This window comes from Pezoporus wallicus, unplaced genomic scaffold (assembly GCF_028554395.1).
Source record: "Pezoporus wallicus isolate ANWC-B61680 ecotype Strahan unplaced genomic scaffold, APGP_CSIRO_Pwel_v1 contig_7896, whole genome shotgun sequence".
NCBI lineage: Eukaryota > Metazoa > Chordata > Aves > Psittaciformes > Psittacidae > Pezoporus > Pezoporus wallicus.
Window position 1 is genome coordinate 470946 of NW_026639609.1, and position 24146 is coordinate 495091.

The 24146-nt window shown below is 45.0% G+C and overlaps 1 protein-coding gene across 3 annotated transcripts in view; it reads right to left on the minus strand.

The window, feature by feature from the left end:
• Positions 1–24146, minus strand: part of WDR59 (WD repeat domain 59) — a 47747-nt gene that overhangs the window by 14203 nt on the left and 9398 nt on the right. For 2 of the 3 annotated variants that reach the window (XM_057415184.1, XM_057415183.1), the window contains 14 exons: positions 23591–23628; positions 21580–21668; positions 20817–20933; positions 19821–19898; positions 18685–18841; positions 16202–16281; positions 13978–14110; positions 10397–10521; positions 9406–9570; positions 8496–8591; positions 6896–7052; positions 5563–5632; positions 5167–5320; positions 1477–1533 (listed from right to left, as the gene is read on the minus strand). In XM_057415184.1, the coding sequence (XP_057271167.1) occupies positions 1477–1533; positions 5167–5320; positions 5563–5632; positions 6896–7052; positions 8496–8591; positions 9406–9570; positions 10397–10521; positions 13978–14110; positions 16202–16281; positions 18685–18841; positions 19821–19898; positions 20817–20933; positions 21580–21668; positions 23591–23628 (1516 nt within the window). The remainder of the gene's footprint in view (positions 1–1476; positions 1534–5166; positions 5321–5562; positions 5633–6895; positions 7053–8495; positions 8592–9405; positions 9571–10396; positions 10522–13977; positions 14111–16201; positions 16282–18684; positions 18842–19820; positions 19899–20816; positions 20934–21579; positions 21669–23590; positions 23629–24146) is intronic. The other variant, XM_057415185.1, reaches the window with a different exon arrangement.

A 24146-nucleotide genomic window follows, 5' to 3' on the forward strand; every position in this document is an offset into this window, starting at 1 on the left:
ATTTCTGAAGTGGAGTCATTACCTAGAAAGAAGCGGGAATTATTCCTTCTTCTAGACTTGTCTTTTGCTTCTCGGAGCACCCTGAGCAATGCTGAGCTCTTACCCCAGAAGAGGGGGGCAGCTCTCCACACCTCTCTCCATACATGCTTGCCCCTTCAGCTTGGGCACTGTGATCCACTTTAGAGAATGTGATTAGCCTCTTCCAAAGGTTATCCACAAATAACAGTTAAACCTTCAAGGTTTGTATTAATCCATATATAATTTTTAAGTATGTGCTACACAAAATGATAGCTTTATCACATCACTACTTGCTCTTCCTTCCAAGCCAGTGGTAAGGGAATTAAACTGTAGCACTTTCTGCACTACAATTTACCACACCACAAGCTGGCAAGTGCCTTGCTTGGTTTTCTTTCTTTAGCCTGTTCTTGATTCAAGACAGAACTTCATTTCCTGTCTTCACTGCTCACATTTCTTTATTAGCTCTTTGCAAAAGCCTTGATGGTGTCATGTAAATTACTTCTTTCACCTATTATTTGCTACTAGCAGGTTAAATTAGGTGTTACAGGAATTCTGTTTTATTCCCTGTTGTCTTATGAAGGGATAGCATGAGGGACAGCAGCTGTGAAAAAAAGAGTTTCACACAAACATTGTGAAAAGCGGTCCTAAAGAGATAATATTTAATCTGAAATGAAGTTTTCTAAGCTTTGCCTATGCTTGGCAGATGAGTGATGAGATAGTAATTACCCAAATTTACAGCAAAGCTTGAGCAACACTGATATCATCAAGATGTTCACATGAATGATGTTCAAGCTTGAGAGACACATGGACCTGACTAATGGAAAACAACTGCCAAAGCAGCCTCGGACGGGCAGGTGCCAGGAAGAAGTCGCTGGAAGTGCAACCTCTCACACTGAATGCAGGGTGGTGCCATTCCTGGGTCTGGGAGATCACAAATTAAGGAGAAATTCTATTTATTGCTGTGGGAAATAAGGCTTTATGATGCACTGCACTGAGAACAGGTAGCTCATTTTATGGCAGATCATTGTCAGCAACTCAACCAGGTTGTTTCTTCCACAGCTCTTAAGTGATCCTCCCTCTCCAGCAAGGCTTCATCTTTTTCAGAAATGAGGTGCTCTAATGTCAGTCTCACCAGTTGTTAATAATCTTTAAGCTCCTCTGCAGCTCTGTTACTTAGAGTTTGATTTTTTCTAACATTTCAAACTACCCCTTGGCATCCTTTCCTGACTGCTAGGCCAGGTAAAGTAGGTGTGTTGTAGGTCAGTGTTCGTACCCTGCAAACTACTGTCTGCTCCTGTCCACTTACACGCTCTTACTGAAGCCCTCGGCCCTGCGTGGAGTGCAAGTCCTCCACCTTTGTGCAGGTTACTCAAAGGCAGACAGGTGGCGTTTTATTCTTGGGCCCTTGGGCAGAAGACAGGGTTATATCAAGGACAGTATTAGCACAGCGCACAGTACCGGGAAGTCGTTAATTGCTTGTATGGACCAACGTCGCCAGGCAGAGCGAGGAGACATCTGTATGTGAAAACATTACACCCAGGAAAAGGGAAGAAAGACACCAAGAAAAATAAAGACAAAAGGTAAATAGACTGAAAAGTGCCTTGAACCAGCAGAGTAAAAGATATTGTTCCCAATGGTTCTGTTACACAACGAACAGTTGCAAACCATGATCCCCACTTTCACCCACACAGTTGTACTATATGTTACCTACAGCCCTGTGTCTGTGCCCCACACCAGCCTCTGCAGAAGACTTTGCCAACCACAGATCTCAACAGTCTTCCACACAGAGCTGTATTAATGCAAGAAGCACAGAACTGCTTCATGACCTTGTTCATACCATCAATTGACAGCTGAGCAGAGGACAATACCCTGGTGCCTCAAATTCTAGGCTCCTACTCTAATGAATTTTACTCCTCTTGGATGAGGAAGAAAATAGCTAAGTGCAAACTGCATTATTTTTAACACAGCTGTCCAGCACAACGGCACAGAAATCTCTAGGAAGCTAAATAAACACTCCTTCTTACTCAGGTATCTCTAACATCCAGTGTCCTCCAGAACTTCATTCACTGGAACCTGCTATAACTGTTCACTTTCATTTTAAACAATACAAGTTACACGTCAGGATATCACAAGGGATGTAGAGACCCTGCTACTTGGCAGGGCCACGTATAAATTGTCGTCATGGGTTGAGGAGCTCTTTCAGATTTAGTAAGTGATCAAATTCACTGACTGACTATGCAGAATAGCTCCAAAGTAGGCTTTCACTACAAAAGTGCATACATTTCATTAAGCATGCAACTCAGTATTAAAGCACGATAAATGGAATCTCTCAAAGCATATTACTGCACACTCATTTGGAAAAAAAAAACCCTTCTGTTTCAGTTCTGTAAAAGTCAACACAACAAAAAGTGTTATTTGTGTTGTATGCAGTGTATTTTACATTTATTTCCAGCTGATGGTGGGCAGTCAAGGCCATCAGCTATGCCTGGCCTATACCTTCCCTTGCATCTTGCTGCTGGGAGAACCCCGCAGCCAGGGAGCCATGAGAGAGGAGAAGACTGCAGCCTTGTGCTACAGGTTTCTCCACCAGGCCTCACCAGGAGAATGAGAGAAGGAGAAATGGGACAGCTGAAAGAAATACAGTATAGTAGAGAAGCAGCAAAACTAAGCTCAGCCCTCCTGCTCTTCTGCAGTGACAGCCACTGCTGCCAACCTCCACTTCCACGTCTGTGAGGTTTGCAACCAGGCAGACATCAGGCAAAGCCTGAGGGATACCCTGAGAAGCAACAGTTTCCAAGCCCTGCCCAATTCCCCAATGGGAAACATCAGGACATCACTGTCACCACCCGCGTGGAGCTGTCTCTCTGGAAAATCTGAGCTGTCCCCAGGTCCTCACTGGCACAACCCTCTCATTGAAGTAGGGGGGGAACCACAGCCACAGCACTTTCTTTAAGAGACATCTAGGTTGGAAACACTGATGGCATTGCCTCAGTATAGATACAGCTGCTTCTTCCTACTGACTACTTTTCTTTAGTGGGATTTTTTTTTTTTTTTTGATGAGTGAAAAGGAGGAAGAAAGGAGGAGTGTGCATGTGTGAATAAAAGAGGAGAAATGTATATACACACATATTTAGATGAGCACAGAAAGGCTCAGTGCCAGATTTAGTTTCATTTGGTTTACTTAAGGAGATCTCTGCTGGGTTCAGCAGCTCTCCTCCCTTTACAGGAACATGAGATATTACCTGTCTATAAATGGGCAAATTCCACTTGTTTGCTAATGGTAGTGATGCTAGTGGGATTGCTATATGTGATTTAAATACCTGCTTACTACTGTCAAACTCAGTTTTGGGGCTGAAGTTATACAACATGAGAGTTTAACATCAACATTTCAACTTCTATTTTAACGCAAATATAAAATCCAAGCTTGAAAGCAAGGAGTTAACTAGACTTAGAGTCTGGGCTTTTTAAAAACCTCACAATGAAATGACATAAAAATATGTAGCATTGATCTAACAGAGGCCATGACATTAATTCCCTTCAGCAAAGATTTTCTGATTCTTTAAGAGTTAAAGTTGAGGTTTGGTTTGTTTTTTAAACTTCCATCTGCAAGAACATTTGAGCTAGCTTCCTGCTATGGTCTTTACACTTCTTCCAATCCAGTATGCAAGGAGAGAGCTTGGCTACACAATGCTCTCTCCATTTTCTTCCCTCCCTATGATACAAATCTTGTCGCCATCAATACAAGAGCTGGGGAGACAGGTCACATGAAATTGCACCAAGCAGCTTCCACATGTTATTTTTAGCCTTGTCTGTCATCTTAGAGAGCTGTGTGTCACAGACAAGCATGCTGCAGAGGACAGAGGTAGCTCTTTAAATAAACTCTCCTGCAAAGACCAGAACAGGCTGTAATTATACCTGGCAGAACCATTTTCTCTTCCCATCAAAAAGGATTTTGTGTGGGGAAAAAAACAAGAATGGGGCCTCAAGAGTCTTCTGTGGTATGCGTGTATGCAAAGCTTGCCATGGGGACAGAGGGTTTCCCCATGGCTAGAAAGTGCAGTGACTACCTTATATCATGAAAGCAGGACACAGTCCCAGAGAGGTCAGCTGTCATGTCCAGCACTACTGGAAAATCAATGCCTCTTTTGGCGCCAAGGAAGGATGAGAGCTCAAGGCTCTGACTTTCCCTCTGCTCCCAGGAGTTCCCAAGTTCCACTGCAGCAGAGTGCAGACAGCTCTCAGCTTTCCCTGGGGTAACTGGAAGCTCTCTACTGCTGCAGGGGATTAGTGTCCTCAGCATGGGCAGTAAGGGGCAAACTACTTGAATGCCCCAAATTCTCAGGCTCTCAGTGGAAGCTTACTGTACTTCTGCAAGCCACTTCACCCCCTGCTGAAGTAGAGAGCTAGTTTCTGAGCAAGCTGCACAGCCTATTACTCCCACAGCATCTGCTTCAGGCACATCAGGCCTTCAGCTGCTTGAGAACTACATCCACTCTTCAATTACCAACATGTCTTCCTCACCCTCTATGTCCCTGAAGGAAACAATCCCACTCACCCCCAAAGCCTTGCTTGTAATGACAGCAACGACAGCAAGACCTACACCTAAACCAGAAGTATGCGGACTAGAAGATCTTTGGAGAATCATGTAGAAATGGCTTTTATTTTAGAAAAGTCCAAAGGGGCACATATCCCTGAAAGAGACACCTGTAATAGAAATAACCAAATATACCCCACAATCCAGGAGAAGTTGTCAGTTAGCTGCAGAGAGCCACAACCCTTTGCAGTTATATACATCGGGAAGTACAGAGAACAGCAGAGTTGCCTATATGTATTTATCTGGAGGCTACAACTTGAGTGTGAGATTTTAACCCTACTTAATGCAAAGGTGACAGTGTAACGCACTGAAGAAAGCTGTGATGGTCAGTGTAGAGAAATATCAAAATAAGCAGGTCAAATACTAGAGAGGATCAGTAGAGAGTTACTAATAGGAGATAAATCCATTTGACATTTTTACAGAGCTGCCTGTAAAAAGATGCCTTCTTTGAGGAATATGAAGCTTCTGTTACTAGAAATGCTCACAGCTATATGAAAGGAATACAGATCACAAAAGATGAAGTGTTAGGAAAGGCTTTTTGGTCTGGTATTTACCCTCTCTTTGTAGTAGAAGGAGCTAATGGAGACTTGTTCCTTCTCACTGCGTGTCGGACTCCCGCTGTACAAACGCAGATTGCCTGGAGTCTCTGTGCGGATCTTCATTGGAGTAATGAGGCCACTATGGTATGCTGATAAAGCTGATAGAGACCTGGAAACACGAGAATACACTTTCAGGAGCTTTTACACACCAAATTGTCCTGGAGGCTCACACCAACATCTCCACTAACAAGTCGCTAACAAGGAGTCTCTGCTGAGGGCCATGCTGTAAAGAACTAGGCTCCCTGTGTCGAGAACACTCCTAACACTAGAGGTCAGCAGCTCCAGCACAAGAATTGATCTATTTTCCCACCCATGACAGCAGCACACCTCAAACGGGACACCGGTACTAACCTGGGTGTGGGCTCCATCGGGGACACTGCACGGTGCATGGTCATGGGTCTCGTGAAGTACACCAGGTACCCTAAAGAGACAGGATACGGCATAAAGATCACAAAGCAAGGAGAAGATTATCCAGGGCTGGGTTACACAAGGAAATGTGATCATTTAAGGTATCCGAATCAAGGGACTGGGTGCCTACCCATTACCACGAGTGCTTTTAAATCACAAGTAGACAACCACATTTTCTGAAACCAAATGCACTCCCTGCAGACTCATTAAAATGCATGTCCTGTTGAGATGACTGTCTTAAAAGCACCATCTCAAGTGGCTTACAGAATGTTAAAGGCAGTAAGAGAAAATGAGCAGGTACATACTCCTGTTTTTACTCTTCACCAGAACATATCACGCATTGATACTCTAGAGGAAAGTGAGGTGATATCTGGCTATACAGAGAAACCATTGCAGCTTGTACATCTCTCAACAGATAACCATAGTCACCTGAAGCCACTCCAGAGCACTCTCTCACAAGCCTTACCCCATTTGTTAGCATCTCAAGCGTCTTCATACACCCACTCTTGCAACAGTTTCAGGACTTAGCAGGTTTCACTGAGCCTATTCAATGCAATACCACCCTGTTTTTCTGGGAATTCAATAAGGACTCTGTGAAAAGCAGCTTTCAAAACATGATCAAACTGGGATGTGGTCAGATGTGGAGGAGGCATGCTTGCATCTGAAACAGTTCAGTGAAACTTAACAGCTCTTACTCAGACCTTAATCTGTTTTTAGGATGATCTCTGCATTGTACACTTTCCTGGAAACTTGGACGTGATTGTACACCATCTCCCACTTAAGAGAATTTTCCCAAGGACCTCAGAAAACAGAAAGGGTGCAGAGTGAGAAAAGAATGGTTAGTAACAAGAATATAGTTTCAGCAAGGGGTAAGTTCAACCCCAAATCACCAGAATTTGTGAAGACTGAGCACCAGAATATGTACAGCAATTTGATGTTGGTAGGAGAGAGCTAGGCAAGGAAAAGAGCTATTCCCAGTCTTCTGTAAAAGAGTGGTCTCCCAGTGCCTCTGGCATGCCACAAACCAAAGGCTGTTTCTTCAACCAGCCCTGGATTTCCAAATCCTAAAATCCCACACATGCAACACCAACTGCAAACAGTTGCTAACTAGCCTCATTATCTGCAAATTTATCACAGCCTCACCACTTTAATACCATTTCTTACTCATTAGATAGCAGTGACCAAAACCTTACTTTATTCAGAGGCAAGCCTTCCCCAAACATTCAAAGGCCCATTCATCAGGTAAATGTTGTAACATACTAGTGATGGGGCTAACCTGCACCACAGAACCTGGCTCCAGAGGTCCGTGGAAATGGGATGTTAGAGTCCTGGTATGAGCCATAGGCATTGGAGACCCGGGCGAATGTGGGCAAGGGGGGTGTGACGGAGTTGGACAAAGCGTAGGGATTGCTGGACGTGCTGTCCTCTTGGTTCTGGAACAGAAGTACTCAAGGTCACACTTCTGCTGCCACAGGAAGGAAACACAGCTAGAGCACTGGACGTCATAGCGTGGAGCAGCCTCACAGAAGGTGCTTGTTGTTTGAGCCAGAGCAGATCAAGGACAGAGCATAGTTATTGCTCTGCTGCAAAGGCACTTGCAAGCATATTTACCTTTGAGGAAAGGGCTTCTCTGGCTGCTTGTCCAGAGACTTCTCTCCCACCATAGCCATGTTGAAATGCAGAGCTTAACTTGGGGTGAAACAGAGGGAAACTACATAGAAAATCTGATCCTCTCACTGGATATGACTCCCAAGACTGGGTATGACTCTAAAGGGAACTCAGCTAAACCTGACTCCTCAATGATGCAAGAGAGACAAAGTCTCCTTAAATAAGAATACCACACAACTGTGGCAAGTTCAAATGCAGGCTGGGAGTCAAAGTGAGGAAGGCAGGTAGTGTGCAACACTTAGGGACCTCAGGCCTATCTATGAATTTTGGCAGAAATCTGCATTTATATGGATAAAGAGTACTACAGCTTAGGTGTAATGGAATTCTCTAAAGGCAGTGATGCCTGGCTTGAGACATCAGATTTCCACACAACAGAGGAAAGTTTCCACTCTTACAACATCACTGCTGAAATCAAACAGATTAAGCCTTTTCTTGTTAAAAATAAAAAAAATAATAATAAAAAAGCCCTTTATTTGTGATGAATAAACAAAACCTCTTGGAAAAAAAATCTGAGGAGCCTCTCCAACTTTTTCCTGAATGCTGAAAACACCCACCCTGGTACACTTCACCCACACACAGACCTAATACCTGACACTGGGATGCTGAGTAGGTATCACAGATCTCTCAGCTATGGGCAGGGTGTGACTTGGATTTATCTGCAATATCATCCTTACAAAAACTCAGCACAAGGCTTTAGAAAAGATTTTCACAGATTTTTTTTTTTTTTTAAGGGATTAAACAAACACCCCAGAATAGGAGTAGCAGGGTATGTGACTACAACTGAGGAGGTAAAGGCATCTGCCACTGCCTTCCAGACAAGAATGGATCCATCAGCTTCCCAAGGCCTCTTCTCTCATGGATGATAACCATGCTCTGGCACTAGTTTGATATATTGCGAGCTGGTAAACTACCATGCACCACTCAGGTGCTAAAACCCGCAGTCACTGCTGCTAACCTGAGTATCAGTGAGCATGCAGAGCTCCCCAAAGCAGGAAATCTTCAGGGCCTGATCTTCAAAAAACAAAACACATCTAATGATCCACTTAGTTTTCCTCAACACAACCAGAAGCGCTTACTCAAATGTAATGGCTGGTCACAGGGGTCTATTTACATGTCTAATGAGGCTGGACTCTCACTGCAGAGTCAGAAGCATGGGATGTGGGAGAAGACAACAAACCAGGGCAGAAAGCCCATGCAGCTCTCCATACCACAACAGACTCCAGCCAGGAGACCAGCTGACGCAGGCAGGGCTCCAGGCAGCTCTGGTTCCGCTTCACTTTCTGCAGAGAAGTGTCTTTCAGTATCTGGAATAAACACAAGATGCAGCTCGAATCATGGCTGTATTAACACTTTTCAAACATCCTTTTTTGTCTGCAGAGTAGCTAAGATGCCAGGATACAGAGAGGCTACAGATATCCCCTAACACCACTGGTGTGCTGTCCATTTGAGAAATCACTGTGAGCTTTGATCAGAGCACTGAGGCTTCATCTAGATTCAGCACACTCTGAGACAGGATCTGGGCTTCTATACTGTTGTAGCTCACACGTTCCGTACCAGTTTGTGGAAAACCGGATGAAGGTTGCTTTCTGTTTCAGGAAGGAATACAAACTGATCCATCAACTTGCTGCTGGGGAAGGAATTCCCCAGCAATAGCAATAGGACTTCCTACACTAGATGATCAAACACCTGGCCTGGAATTAGCTGACGCTGTGTAAAAATTCCTTTAATTTTTAAAACAGTTTGTGGAAGACAGAAGGAAGCAACATCCCAGCTCAAAAATATGATCTTTCTGCAGCTGGATGCTTAGCTGGTCATTTTTTTTATTAAGGGGTTGGGGTTAATTGTGTGAAGAGAAGGATGGTAGGGATTCTCAGGCAACAGCGATACACATCACACCAGAACAGAGCAGCAGTGAGGAACACACATTTAAAATGCACCAGTGGCAAAAAGCAAATACTGGGCTGCAAGGCCAACAAAACCCTACCCCTAAGAGCTCCACAATATATCAGTTCAAAGCTGCATATGTTCAGCAAGGTGAGATGTTTTATTCTGTCAGTAATCTAGACATCAAGTATCCACCGTTTATAAAGGTATAAAGACACTATACTCCTCACTCACCTTCAGCAGCTTTGCCTTCATGGAGGCAGTGATTGAAGTTGGGTTGATGAACTGGAAGGAGGGTGCAGCATTATTGGGATACTGGACAGGGAACATCACCAGCATCCTGACTCTGTGGTTGCCACAATGCACTGACACCGTACAGCTACGACTCACTGCATCCATCTGTGAGGAAAAGCAATTGCTCTGTAGTTAGGTCTCCAAGGCCTTTAAACTTAGAGTGGCTTAAATTCATGCTGAGGGGTTGATTCCTCTGCACACCCATAAGAGAAGTCATGCTGTTCTCAATGGCAGTGAACATGGTGACAGTAAAAAAAACCCAGGCAGATGGGCAAAGGCTCAGCTCGCACGAGCGGACTGCCAATCCAATGTGCCAGCATCTGGAGACCACAGCCATGAAATCAGGCTCTGCTCCCAACAGTCATTGCACTGCAGCAAACTTCACTTGGCCATGAGGAGCTCCAGTCCCAGTGCAGCAGTAATTGGTACCATCTAAGATTATATATCAAGGTCTTGGAAAATTCTATCAGGAGCTGTGAAACCAGAGGGGTGGGAAAAGGAGACAGGCAGCTGCCTCAAACCTCCTACCAGTGCTGTGCCTTCAGCCAGCTTCCACACAGAGAGGAGGGTTTGGTGGGCAAGGGAGATGCCAAAACTGAGGGAGAGGCACAGGATGGAGATAGCTCAGCAGACCAGACATGTAGTAGAAAAAGCCACTTTCCACTCTGCAGTCTAGACAGAGAGCAAGGCACCGTCCAGCCTTCTTGGGAGCAGCCAGTGTATTTACTCTGCTGAAACATTTCCCTCACTCCCAGTGTCTGGCATTAGCTTCTTTCCTACTACCCCTGGCCAAGAGGATCTCTACAGCTCAAAATAAACCTTGTTTACAGACAGCAGTCATTGCAGCAAAGAAGGTTATCCTCTAAAGGTTCCGATAAGCCAGCCTGCCCATATCTCTTTCCAAAGAAGCCATCAAAAGGAAACACCCTACCTCCACATTGACATTTCGTATCTGCACATTGATCAGCGAGAACTCTTGCTGCAGTGTTTGGGGCAGCCCCAGTTGCTCTGTTTTCTTTCCCACCAGTGGGTCATTCAGGAAATCTTCTTTTAATGCTGTCAGGAATGATAGAGAAATGGTTGAGACAAGTTATAACGGACAGACTTTTGGCGTGTGATGCTAGGAGGCAGCCAGGACAGCAGGCTTTTCTCTGCACTTCTGACACATGGAGGTATGAGTTTTACTTGCCAAAGACCTGGAAAGTATGAGCAGCTGTTTAGACGCAAGCTTCTGGGCCTTGCCCTTCAAGAAAACCAAACCTACCTGCACACAGGTTTCACAAGATGGTTAGAGAAGCTGCCTGTATTCTGTAGAGATCTAAGTGATCTATCTCTACTCATTTGAGACCCCTTGTCCTCCCTACACAGTACTACCAGAGTCACAAACAGCTGAACTGGAGCCTCTCAGGTTGCTGTGAAAGAACTGCTGCCAAAACAATCTCCAGGAGGAGCTCTGGTCTTTGGGACTCACACCCCACCACTCTTGGCTTTCAGGGAATGCTTCCAAAGCATGATAAGGCTAGGGAGAGAAAAAGAGGGTATTTCTGGCAGTAGTAGAGGCTTAACTCATTCACAGCAGCCATTTTCACTTAATGTTGCAAAGCATTTGAGTGCTTTAACAGATTCTAAAGCCCATCTAAACACTGGGTCTGGTGTCAAAATCCAACAGTTTTCAGAGGACAGTAACCCTGAAAGCCAGAATACATTTAAACAGCCAGGCAAGCGCTGCAGGACACAAGGAATTAAGATGGCAAACTTGACTGAGTTTCAGAAGAACTGGTCTCTGCTTGTGGTGGTGCCTGGCTTTTGCCTCATATCTTGCTATGTATCCCCATTAGGGCAGTGGCAGCTCCTTCGGAACAGTGTTTTGCTGTGGCATCACTTCCTAAGACAACAAAAGAAGTACTTTTTGATTCCTTTGTTCCAAGGATACAAGGGAAGTCCCAATTATTTGGCTGTCATCCTCAAGTTTGCTATATCATATTGTGCAGACTATTCCTAGCAAAAAAAATAAATTACAAGAAATGCAAAAAGCTGCCCTTTTACAGGCCTTTGCTTAAAATTTACTGAGTTTACTGCTGGGATAAATATATCTGGTTTTACTGCTGCCCAGTGGGTTGCTGAATTTGGATAGGTAGGATGCTTAGCTACCCATTCCTGTTTGCAGTTTTATTATAGTGCCTAGGTATACTTCACAAAAGAGAGCTGAAAAGGGGATTAGGAAGATCAGTGGCTCTCAGGGAAGATAATTACTTATAGCTCAAGACACAACATAGCTTACTGAAAAGCTTTCTCTGAGGTCCCTGATATGGGCAGTACCCTCCCTTTGTCTTCTCCTCCCATTCCCTTCAAATTAAGTTTCTAGTCCCCCAAAGCCCAAATATTTGTCTAGATTCCTAAAGACCCTTTACAGGCAGCTGCCAGTGAGGAGAGCTGTGCACTGAAGACACAGCTGGTGGGCTTTCTGATTTACCTGCAGAGCACTGCTTTCTTCAAACATCCCCTAAAGTGCTTTACTAATACAGCATGGAGAAACTGTCTGCAGCTGAAATGCAGCCACCTCCAGGGTAAAACATCAACGCTCCACAACAGCTTTTAGGCTAGAAAGAAATGAAATTCCTCCTTAAGGACTTGCCTGGGCATTAATCCCGCAGTCACGGTATTTGCAGCAAAATCTATCCTGCTAAAGAAAAGCCATTTTCATTCCCCTTGGCTTCAAGAGAAACCCTACCAGTCTGAACCAAAGCCAGACCCATACAGAAACAACATCGGACAGATGAACATGACCTAATCAGGGACAGTGAAAGAGTTAACTCTCTCCTGTGGAAAAAGAGAGGTCAGGCAGCCCTGAGAACACATAATGCTCCCAGTGGGAGCAAGAGTGGCTGTGCTTCCCCGCACAGCGTTGCTCATGGAGAACACAGGTAGCCAGGCCTTTATCTATCGTATTATAAAATGTAGGCAGAGGTGCTGATTTAGAAACCCTCATGTAGGCAGAGGTGCTGATGACTTTTATAAACTTGTTCTGCTGCCTGGCAGAAAGGAACTTCACTGGGATTTTCTGGGCAGGAAACTTCCAGTTAGTAAGACACGCCTTCCCTAAGGGACCTCACAGCTGGGTCCTTTATTCAAAGGACAGATACTAGATCACTTCCCTTCTCTCCAGTTGGTTGGCAAGGCAAATGGAGAATCAAATTGGTTTTCTGTAAGCCACTCACATAGGGATTGATTGTAGCACCCTGATCCAATACAGAAAGGAACTCTGAATTTAAACCCAAACTAACACAAAGGCATGTAAGCAACCAATTCTGCTTCCTCAGTATTAGATATAGAACACTCTTTAGATATCTTTTCCACAAGCACATCATCACCATGGGCCTCAGCTTCTGCAATCTCTCCTATTCTGGCACCTACACTCTTGAAACACTAACACCCTGAATGTTTAACCTGGCCAGAGCCTTAACCTCACAAATCCTCCTTTGCATTCCTTCCTTATGCCTTCTCTTCATAGAATCATAGAATAGTTAGGGTTGGAAAGGACCTTAAGATCATCAAGTTCCAACACCCCTGCCATGGGCAGGGACACTTCCCACTAAACCATGTCACCCAAGGCTCTCTCCAACCTGGCCTTGAACACTACCAGGGATGGAGCATTCACAACTTCCTTCGGCAACCCATTCCAGTGCCTCACCACCCTTAAAGAACTTCTTCCTTATATCCAATCTAAACTTGCCCTGTTTAAGTACGAACCCATTACCCCTTGTCCTATCACTACAGTCCCTAATGAGCAGTACCTCCCCAGCATCCCTATAGCTCCCCTTCAGATACTGGAAGGCTGCTATGAGGTTCATGAAGAATGCTCCATCAATGCTTTCTGTTAAAGCCTCTAACCCACTCCCATCCGCCATCTGGTACTTAGAAGTTAGAGATAGTATCGCTCCCCCTCTGCTATGCCAGCCTGCAGTCACCTCTCATCAATACACGAACAAAAAACTTCACAAGCTCTCTCCATGCTAATTCTGGGGGATGGGAGAAGACACCAGCAAACAGCTCCTCCACATTAGATCAGTTCACAGAGTGCCCCCAGCAGAAGTGTTTAGGTACCAGGTGTGAAGTAAGCAGCTTGTGTCTGAATGCCGTACCCATACAGTCCCTTCTTCTGTGGGTTCACCTCTCAGCTTAAACTAATCTATCTTCTTAAGATGTAGGATTACTTTCCTATTGCCTTATTTTTGGCAGCAAGCCACAATTATGACAAAAAGAGAATGCAGTGGTATTAGTAACAAGGAAGAGCTTCATTTTAGAGCTAGAATCATTGTGGTAGAGGAGAAAAAACTTGGGAAGACCATTCTGAGACACTCCTAGTGTTTTCCCTCCTTCCCACACGGCGAATCCACTAGCCTTTGGAACACCAGCAGTTTGCGCTTTCTCTACGAAGTTCTTATGTCAAGATGCATCTTCTTCCCAACACAAAGACAAGTGGTGTTTGAAGTCACCCATCACTTGTCTCACCTTCCTCATCCCCATGTCCAGAGTTATGCTGGGACTCTGAGTCCTGTGGGTGAAGGGTCTTGTCTGGCTCTGGTAGATGAGAAATCCCATCGATGAGGTCCTCGACTCCATCCAGGATATCATTAGCACATAGCTGAAAAGAACAAACACACTCACACGCTGCACAACAGAAACCAAACTGTGGGAAGAGCCACCACTACACAACTCGTTTCTTCAGGGAGCAGGATTTGCAAGGTAGATCTATCCACGCCACAGTCATGACCTAGACCTCATCGTTTCTATGACAAAGATGGGTGATCTTCCACTTTCCAGCATCCTCAGCTCTGTCACCTCAGACAGCCTGGCCAAATCTCCTGCTCACTTACAAAGCCTCTTAATTGACAGAGCCAATCTAAGTAACAGGTTTTACTTCAATCAAAACAAAAGCTGGTATGACACTTTCTGCTTTTGATATTTATACTTCTGATATTTACAGCAGGACGCAGAGACCCAGGTACATGCTAGAGACCTTAGTGTTCTAGGTCCTGTATCAAAAGAGACCATGAAAACTTGTACTTTAAGTTCAGCACAGGAAAACAGGGAAGATGAAGAGAGGAAACATAGGGAGGAGAAAGAAAAAGAGTATGCAATGTAGGAAATTAGAGCACTGGTCACTAGCAACATGCCATCATGTGTGTTGCTTGATTCAGACAAAGACAAGGACAGAAGCGTGGAGTGGGAGCCAGCACAGGAAGTGTAAAGGCTCTAACATGGATGAACAATTGATTTAAAGACTAGAAAGAAATCAGATGTTCACAAATGTATCAGGTAGGAGTAAAGGGTCATTTTTCACAAAGAAAGTTTGTTACAGACCTGCAGGACTCCTGCAGGATCTGTGCTGGGACACAAGCTTCTCAATATATTCATTAAAAACCTGGAACAGGAGGTGAATAGCAACATAACCAGGTTTGCTGATGCCACCAAGTTTTTCAGGGTAGTAACAAGAGTGGCTCAGTGCAAACAATCACAGAAGGACCTTACAGGAGTAACTGTATTAAAATAAAATATGAATTTCAGATAAAGAAACACATATAGGGTTAAAAAATGGCAAGTTCAAGCTGACTGAGGGAACAAAATGCGGAGGGCCAGACTAAGCTGATGTTTTCATGGAATTAATGCCTGACAATTTACAAAACCACAGTACTGAGAATTCTTTGGAAAGAAGAAAGATCATATCCCCAGCCCAAATACTGAAGCTGAAAAAGGGCCATGAAAGGCAGAAGGGTAAACATCTTGTACAAAGGATGAAGTAAATCAAGACCTTCTGTCTTGAAAAAGAAGGCAGCTGAGCAGGAATATCAAGGATATCTATGGAATCATTAGTAGCATGTACAAGATGGCTGCTTATTTCATCTTCAATGCAATGAAACTGTCAGGTTGCAAAATAAACACATGAAAGGACTTGGTTTTCCATACAACATGCATGAAAAATCATGAAACTCCTTACTGATAGGATGTTAAAGATGACAAAAATTTACACAGGTCCAAGCAAAGACAGAACAAGTCAATGGAAGTGAAACTCATCAAGCTCTGTTGAATACAAAGATGCCAGACTCAATGAGCCTCTAAGCTGCAAATTGCAGGGGCCTGGCAGGGCTCCACACTTGCTTTGCTCTTATCCCCTTCCAAGGCATCCACAGCTGAAGATGAAACAGGGCAATATGGACCATATGAACCTCTGGTCTGACCCAGCATGGGTGTTCCAGTAATTGCATCAGCAACTTGTAACTGCTTCCAGACAGCAGAGTTAACAGGATTCATACTGCCTGCACCAGCCTAAGAAGCAATAGAAACAAGGGGAGAAAGTGGAGAGCACAATCCCTACATTTACCTGGAATTTAAAATGCCAAGAGTCATACAGTCCTGCAGCCATGGAGATGGCATCTTCAGAAGCAGTGCAGACATTAACCTATCTCCACCTTCCCCAAATGACTTCTACACTTACTGTTACACCACAAAGCGGCTTTGCACTTCCACAAAAACTTTTGAGGCACAGAGAAGCCGCATCACAGGCCTTCTTAGGGGTGTTTCTGAGCTGAAGCTGAAGAGGAAAGTGGAGCAGCAGCTGGCTGACATGTCTGCAGCTCTAGGATACCAGAGGAGTTACTGGGAGTATAAGGAAAGGGCAGTGAACCCAGCCTGTAAGAAAACTGTCTACAGTCCAAGAGCTGAAGTGTTTACATACCCTCTGCAGCTGAGAGTCAATCCGCCACATGCGCAGAGTCTGATCACGGGACCACGTAACCAGCTGGTAGTCTTTAGAACCTACAAAGGACAGAAACAATTTACAGACCTGGCTGAAAACAGAGACTATCTCAGCCCTGTCTTTGGTGTAAACAGATTCAAGCAAGCCAGGAGGGAGATCCAATGGGTAAGGCACTAAACCAAAAGGCAAAGTGAGTCCTTTTCTGCTTCGAACTGACCTAGGTGCATCAGCCTTTATGTCTCCCTGCACCAGTTACCACACCTCTAAATGGGATACAACTTACACGCAAAAAAACCACAAAGTATAATGAATGTGATGCAAGTTTTCCAACTAGGAATGGACAAGTTCTGCTGCAATACTTATTTAAATAGAAGAAATAATATAGTTGAGAAACAGATTTGTTTTTACAGTTGTAACGTCAAATTATCTTCAACCTATCTGTTTCAAGATGCCAACGTTTTAAAACATTTCTAAGCTAAGAGAAGCTTGTTCAACTCTCCTCCTTCCTTCTGAAAGACTTGGCCAATGCCACAACAAGTTCAGGTTGTAATGAAATACATCTAGGTACATACTATCTACCAACAGATAAAGACAAAAAGACTTATTTATGCCCATGTTTACATGTGCCTTGTGACACAGTTTAAATTTCCCTTGTCAAACAGCTGCTACACTCAAGAATTTGCTGCTGAACAACTGCTTCCTACACCCCTCTGCTGAGACACAGGGCCTGTCTAAATACAGCACAGCAGGCTCTGTAGAAGCAGAACTGTGCCATCTTGGTTGCCTCCACACTGAAGCAGACTTGGAATGCTTGCATGATTAATCTATGCTGCTTGAGATGATTTCCAGCCTCGGATATGTAGCTACTAACTCAGATAAGACACACAACTCTGGTTCAAGCCTGCCTGAATGTTCATTCACAAGCTGGCTTAGACTGTACCTCCAGATCCTAACATGGCTCTGTACCACTCCCCTCCTTTTGAAAGAGGAAAAGCAAGGGATGGAGAAGAAGGTGACTTAACTGAATTGCCCCAATAGCTGGTGGCAGACGGCTAGACATTGCAAAGTCGTATCACAAGTGGCACCAAAGCCAACCATGCAAGTTTTGTCAATGGCAGTTGAGGTGCTGGAAACAAAGCCTCACTCTGTGTGGTTATCCAACTTCTAATATGGAATATCCTATACCCCTTGTCCTATCACTACAGTCCGTAATGAAGAGTCCCTCCCCAGCAGCCCTATAGGCCCCCTTCAGATACTGGAAGGCTGCTACGAGGTCTCGACACAGCCTTCTCCAGGCTGAACAGCCCCAACTTTCTCAGCCTATCTTCATACAGGAGGTGCTCCAGTCCCCTGATCATCCTTGTGGCCCTTCTCTGGACTTGTTCCAACAGTTCCATGTCCTTTTTATGTTGAGGACACCAGAACTGCACACAATACTCCAGGTGAGGTCTCACAAGAGTAAAGGGGCAGGATCACCTCCTTTGACCTGCTGTGAAGCTCCTTTTGAGGCAGCCCAGGATGCGCTTGGCTTTCTGGGCTGCAAGCGCACACTGAAGATGGCTCATGTTCATTTTCCCATCAACCAACACCCCCAAGTCTTTCTCCGCAGGGCTGCTCTGAATCTCCTCTTTGCCCAACCTGTAGCTGTGCCTGGGATTGCTCTGACTTAAACAGGGGAAGTTTAGATTGGATCTAAGGAGGTAATTCTTTCCTGTTAGGGTGGTGAGGCACTGAAATAGGTTGCCCAGGGAGGCTGTGAATGCTCCATCACTGGCAGTGTTCAAGACCAGATCTGATGAGGCCTTGGGTGATATGGTTTAGTGTGAGGTGTCCCTGCCCATGGCAGAGGGCTTGGAACTAGATGATCTTAAGGTCCTTTCCAACCCTAACTGTTCTATGATTCTATGATCCTATATTTAGCTGCCTGCACTGGAAAATGCAGTCAGGACTGAACTCTGACAGCAGTCTCTCTATCCCACGCTCTTCATACCCTGCCTTTGCCAGCATGCAGATAAGGTAAGTTCGCTGGGTCTCTGGTCTGGGATATGCTAGAGGCTGCTGATCCAGGCAGTGATTGAGGGGTTAACTGGTTAGCCTGGAGCTCTGAGCAGGATTTGTGCACCCATCAAACGGTTTGTACAATTTATTCTAAAAGATACATTCAAAAATAGACACAGGAGAGTGGAAACAATTAGAGTCACTGCTGACCCATTCAGCATTTGGTAATTTACTTTGTTAGCATGGAAACAACAGGGCAATGCTTCTGTGGGTGTTGCTATAAAACAAGTACAAAATAGCTGAAGCTTGAGGAGGAGCAGGAAAGTGGGTAGGAGGTACTCCAAGGAAAGGCAAGAGTCAAATGGTGATAGCAAAAGCACTGAAGCCAGGCACCAGCCCTTCCTATCCCTGGTTAGCTGATGGCCACAGTGCAGGGGAGGGAACACATCCAGCCCTGAACTCACCTTCTTTTTGCTTCCTCCACTGAAATTCCAGCACCACATCATCATGTCCCACAAAGGTGTGGACAGGCGTGTTCAAGTCAAAGACATTCCAGAGAAGAAGACTGTTCTCCCGGCGGAGTTGAGGGACCATTACTGTCACCAGCCCATTGCTGAAAGGCTTGAGAGAGAAACACCCTTTCAGTTAGCCTTGGGGAGCCATGCTGCTGTTATCATACCCTTAATTTTCCCCTTTTTCCTATCAAGGATATGTGGTTTTTAAAGAAGGTCAGCCCAAAACAGAAACCAGCATAAAACTGGGAGGGTCAACAGCAAATGTTGTGCAAAACTAGTGTCTTACAAGGTAAAAAGGTGAAAGAGATTGAGATACTCATTGCAGCTCATTTAAGATTAATAATTTTCTTCTGCTGCATCCTCACATTTTAGCTGGGAGGCTGAAGGGATTTCACCACTGACACAGGGCATCCTTCCTGCAATTTGCCTGGAGCTGCAAGAACCGCTACCTGGGGACTGAGTCCCAGCAGCTGCTCAGGGTCACCATGCTCAGACTGGAACCCAGTACTGCACCCACCACCATGGGGATGGGAAAAGAGGATCAAAGACTGAAGGCACAGCACTGTCTTCAGACCACATTCAGACGTCTGGGGAAGAGAGTATAGATGACTGATGTCAAGAGCCTTAGCTTCATATAGATGCGTGCTTGCTTTATAAATGGCAACATTTCTTGGATTTGATATGCTGTAAGATCCCATTGTGGCACACTTGGAAACCTTGGGAGTAGAGGAAGCGCTCAAGAGAAGGAAGACCACAGCTGCACTGCTCTGTGCAACACGTACTAATGCTGAAGCTGAGCAGAAAAACAGGAAAGCAGCAGCCACTTTCTGAGCCTCTTTCTCCCAGAGCAAATCACCTGCACTTAGGTCTTCATCCCCCAGGAGGATGATGCCCAAGATCAGGATCTCACAGTGCTTTGCATTCCTTCGCCTGAGTGCCTTCCACAGTGGATGTTGCTTTTTTAGGTATTTTAAGCACCAAGAGGGATTTTAAAAATCAATCTTATGTCCAGCAGTAGAACTGGTGAGAAGCCCTTCAACAGTTCTTCTTTATTTAATGTCCCTTTGTGTATTTGAGTTACTCACCGTGTACCTTGCCTTCCAGACAGGAACCTGGCAGGGAAGGATATTAAGGTATTTCCGAGGCTGACGGTAATCCCAGAACTTAAAGAAATAAAACACAGAAAGACATGCAAAGGCATGAGTCAGCTGGCTATACTTCAAGGCTGCAGTCTTCCATGTGGCTTGCAGATATAACAGAGTGAAAAACATACCATGATGCCCACAGCATCATTAGTAATCCCACTCACTAACACCAGAGATGGCCCCAAAAGACAAATATCAAGCTATCAGCATCTGGCAGCATCCCTTAGATGAGTGACCTGAGGTCATGTTCAGTGATCATAGCTTGAGTAATTAGAGCAGGGAGACCAGCAGCCTGCTTGGGCTTTCAGAGCTGCAAGGCACCCTGCAGGCTCCCAGCCAAAGTGCCAGTCCAGACTGGAGGCAGACCCACCATGCTGTTACTGCTAATTTTGTAATGAAGAACCTAACCTTTTGCTTTGCTAGAATACATATCAATTGCATTTGCCTCAGATCTTAGGTAAATGTGAATGAACTACATTTGGCTGACATACAAAGCACAAAATTCCTCCCAATTAAAAGGCCCTGCAGAGCAGTGCTTGCAGGCAGTCTCTTATTGATAACCAAGTTGAATATGAGTTTGGGAACCCCAGGGGCTGTAGTATGTCTTCCCCCCAGGTTGCTGTAATCAGCTTGAGGCTGGCAACACTTCATTTTGAGAAGGCTCTTCTGACAAGCAACAGGCAGAGACAGTTGTTTTCAGCCTCAGTACTGCCCAAATCACCACAGATACGTGTCAAACATATGTGCACCCATCCTGCAGTAACTTTTCTGCCTGTTCTGTAAGCAAACCCCTGGCCACAGATGTGTCCAGAAAGCACAAAGTAAGGATCCAGATCTTGCCAACGGCAAGCACTCCTCAAGCCTTCAGTAGTAGAAGGGGATCTGCTGTACCATCCTGACATCTCCCAAGCAGGAATCCCAAAAAGTAACACTTACCCTGACAGAGTTGTCCTGGCTTGAAGTGGCCAGTGTATACTCATTGTCAGGATGCCAATCCAGACCATGGATTTTAGAGAGATGAGCTGCCAAGTACTCTACTGCAGTACTGGGTTTCTGCAAGGAGAGACATTTTCCTTCTCAGCACAGGACTCCTGAAATTTTGACTAGTACTTCGGCATAAAAAGAGACAATTTAACAAGGGAGGTGGAACACCTTCCTGCTGGGGAAAGGCAAACATTCCAGCAAAAGTGGTTGAAGAAAAGGTCCTAGGAAGCTGTGGCAAATTCCAGTCACCAAGTACAGCCCTGAACGATCCTTTCTGTTCAGTAAAACAATGAAGTGCTATGAGAACAAAAGCAAAGTGTTAATAGACACAGTTTCTGGGGAAGGAGGTTATTTACATGCTGTCTTCTAGAGAAGGACTTTTTACAAAGGCGTGTAGTGAAGGGGGACAAGGGGGGACAAGACAAGGGGGAATGGCTTTAAACTGAAAAAGGGTGGATTTAGATTAGACATTAGGAAGAAATTCTAAAGGGTGGTGAGGCCCTTGCACAGGCTGCCCAGGAGAAGCTGTGGCTGCCCCATCCCTGGCAGTGTTAAAGGCCAGTTTGGACAGGGCTTGGAGCAACCTAGTTTAGTGGAAGGTGTCCCTGCACGTGGCAGGGGGTTGGAACTGGATAAGCTTTAAGGTCCCTTCCAACCCAAACCAGTCTCAGATTCTATGAATATGCACAGACTGCTCAAAAACACCCCAGCTTACCCTTTTGTCCCATATTCGGACATCCCCATCATGGCTTGTTGCTAAACAGTTGGCATTTTTCTTGTTCCATTTCACCTGGGAAGCTCCAGCTGCAGCACAAACACAGCAGGTCAAAACAAGCAGTTATAAAGTAAATGGCATAGCAGACTCCTGACCTGGGCTTAGAGCTGCTCTTCTTAGCACAGGAAAGGCATTTCAGAAGCCTGCATGAGGGATGGCATGAAAATTACTAACTCCCAATTCCTCAGCATAGTGTTTGTGTCCAAAGCAAGACAGTTCCAGTTACATGCCTAGAGATCTACACTGCAGCTTCTAGTCACAGGCTGTCCCCAGTTAGAATATTTACATCCATTAACTCAGATGGAGCAACTTCTTCCAGGTAAGAACTGCAGGTTCCCCGCTCCCCTCCCAAATCCCTTGTTTTTATTCAAGTTACTTCCAAGTGCTCACAGATTGACCAGTTTGTCTCCCCAACATCCTCTCTGCTATCTGATGCTATACAATGAACCAGTGTTACTGGCTTATTATTAAAACACAGGTGTAGAAGGCAGGTGCACCTTGTGTCTGGCCAGCTGGAGGTAAGGCTCACTGGGTGGAAGGAAGGCTCAATTGTCAAAATACACAACAAAGTCAAAGACGTCAATAGCTTTGTTAAGAAACTGGATAATGGTCCAGATATGATTATATGGGATATCATGTGTGACTCAATCAACAGCAGATGAGTAGTTATTTCTACTCAAAACACAGCTTCAGTTGATGTGGATTGTTCAAATACTGTAAGAGAAATATGTATTCTGTTTATCCTTATTCCACCAGTATTTTCAAAATATTCTGAGCTATCAGAAAGGTGAAGTCCATAAAAAAGCCAAACAGAGCTCAGCCTGCTGCTATCCCCCACCTTCTGCTGCATGGTGAGCAGATTCATCCTGATAACCTATCAAAAAATTAGTAAGGAAAACAAACAATACTACACTACTACTAATAATCTGTAAATAGGCTGCCAATTGATGATTTGATCCACTCACTGAAGGGTATACAAACCTCTGGACCAGCACTAAACAGAATTGGGCATGGGAGGAAGGATGCTTTCTGGGGAGCTAGCTGCCGGGCTGGCTCAGCTGACCCATGGAACCTCACCCCAGGCACCAGAACTGAATGCTGCTTTTCTCTGATTCAGGAAGGTTTTTGCACTACTGTGATAGATGGGTTTACTGGGTGCAAGGGAAGAGGGACACACTGAAGATGTGCAGCCCAAGGAGAAATAAGCAGCAGAGCGTAAGACATAAACAGTGGGAGAATTGCTCTAATACTGAGGGCAGTAGCTCAGGAAAAGGACATTTTGCTTGTCAGCTGTGCTTCACCCCGTTCCAACACACTGCTGGTGAGGACTGACACAAAGCACCTGCCACCAGGCTGTATTACAGGTGGCTGGAGAGTTACACTGCCAGGAGCCACAACAAGTGTCTTTCCAGAGCAAGCACAGCCCTTTGTGTCATGCTGAAGGTGCCCCAGGGAAGCAGAAACAGCAGGTTAATGTACCCAGCCCCTCAGTAAGTAAAGGGGGAGGCTGGCAGTCAGCAGGATCCAACAGCACTGCTGGGGTGTGATTTAGTTTCTCAGCTGATTTAAGCAAACATAAGAGGATGCGGAGATAATACAGACAGGCAACACAGGACAACCAGTGCAGCAGGATGATTAAGCAGGAAGGAAGCTACATTTAAAGAGCACAAATACCATGTGACTGTCCACCAATTTCAGGACAGCCAGTCCAAGCACCATCCTCCATGCCTGGGGATCTCTAAGGGCTTCACATTCAATCTGAATTTTGCTCCTTTAAGACCTATGAACTGCGGCCTCTCAGGCTGCTCCTACATGGGACGATCACATGTGGTGGCACTTCTGTATTCTGCCATGTTCAGCCTCGGTGCACAATAGGAGGGAGGAATAACATCAGGGACACATGTCAATAGGCTTGTTTAATGCCTACATCACACATACATATTATACTTACCAACTGCAGAGAGCGAGACTGCAGGCTTCCTGGTGTCTCTGAAACACAACATGGCTAATATGAGGACCCACAGCATAGCACAGAAGGACCCCATTGAGCTCCTTGCTGTTCCAGGACTAATTGCATTGCTGTCTCCTGGGAGCTAATGTGCTTTCTGGTTACCAAAATACACCAGGGTTAAATGGAATAAAGAAAGAGGTGACTAGCTGGACCAGGACAACTCCTAGCAGCCAGGACATGGATGAAGGCAATAATTTGCTTCTCAGGAATTTACCTGCCCTTTCATGAAAAATGCCATTGAAAATAAGGAATATTGTCTTCAGCTTTTTGCATTCGCTGAAAAACAGCACATTTTCTGGAATGGACTGCACTTCCTCCCTCTAAGAATTTCTGCCTAATCAAACAGATATCTTGTATGAAAAACTAAGTGGGCAACTTCCAGCTGCCCTTATTGCAGGGCTACCTCTCTAGGGTGTCACTAAAGACAGCGATTTCAGCAGGATGTTAATTTGCTGGAGGCCAGCAGGCCCAGGACCTCACCGTCCCAGCAGCTCAG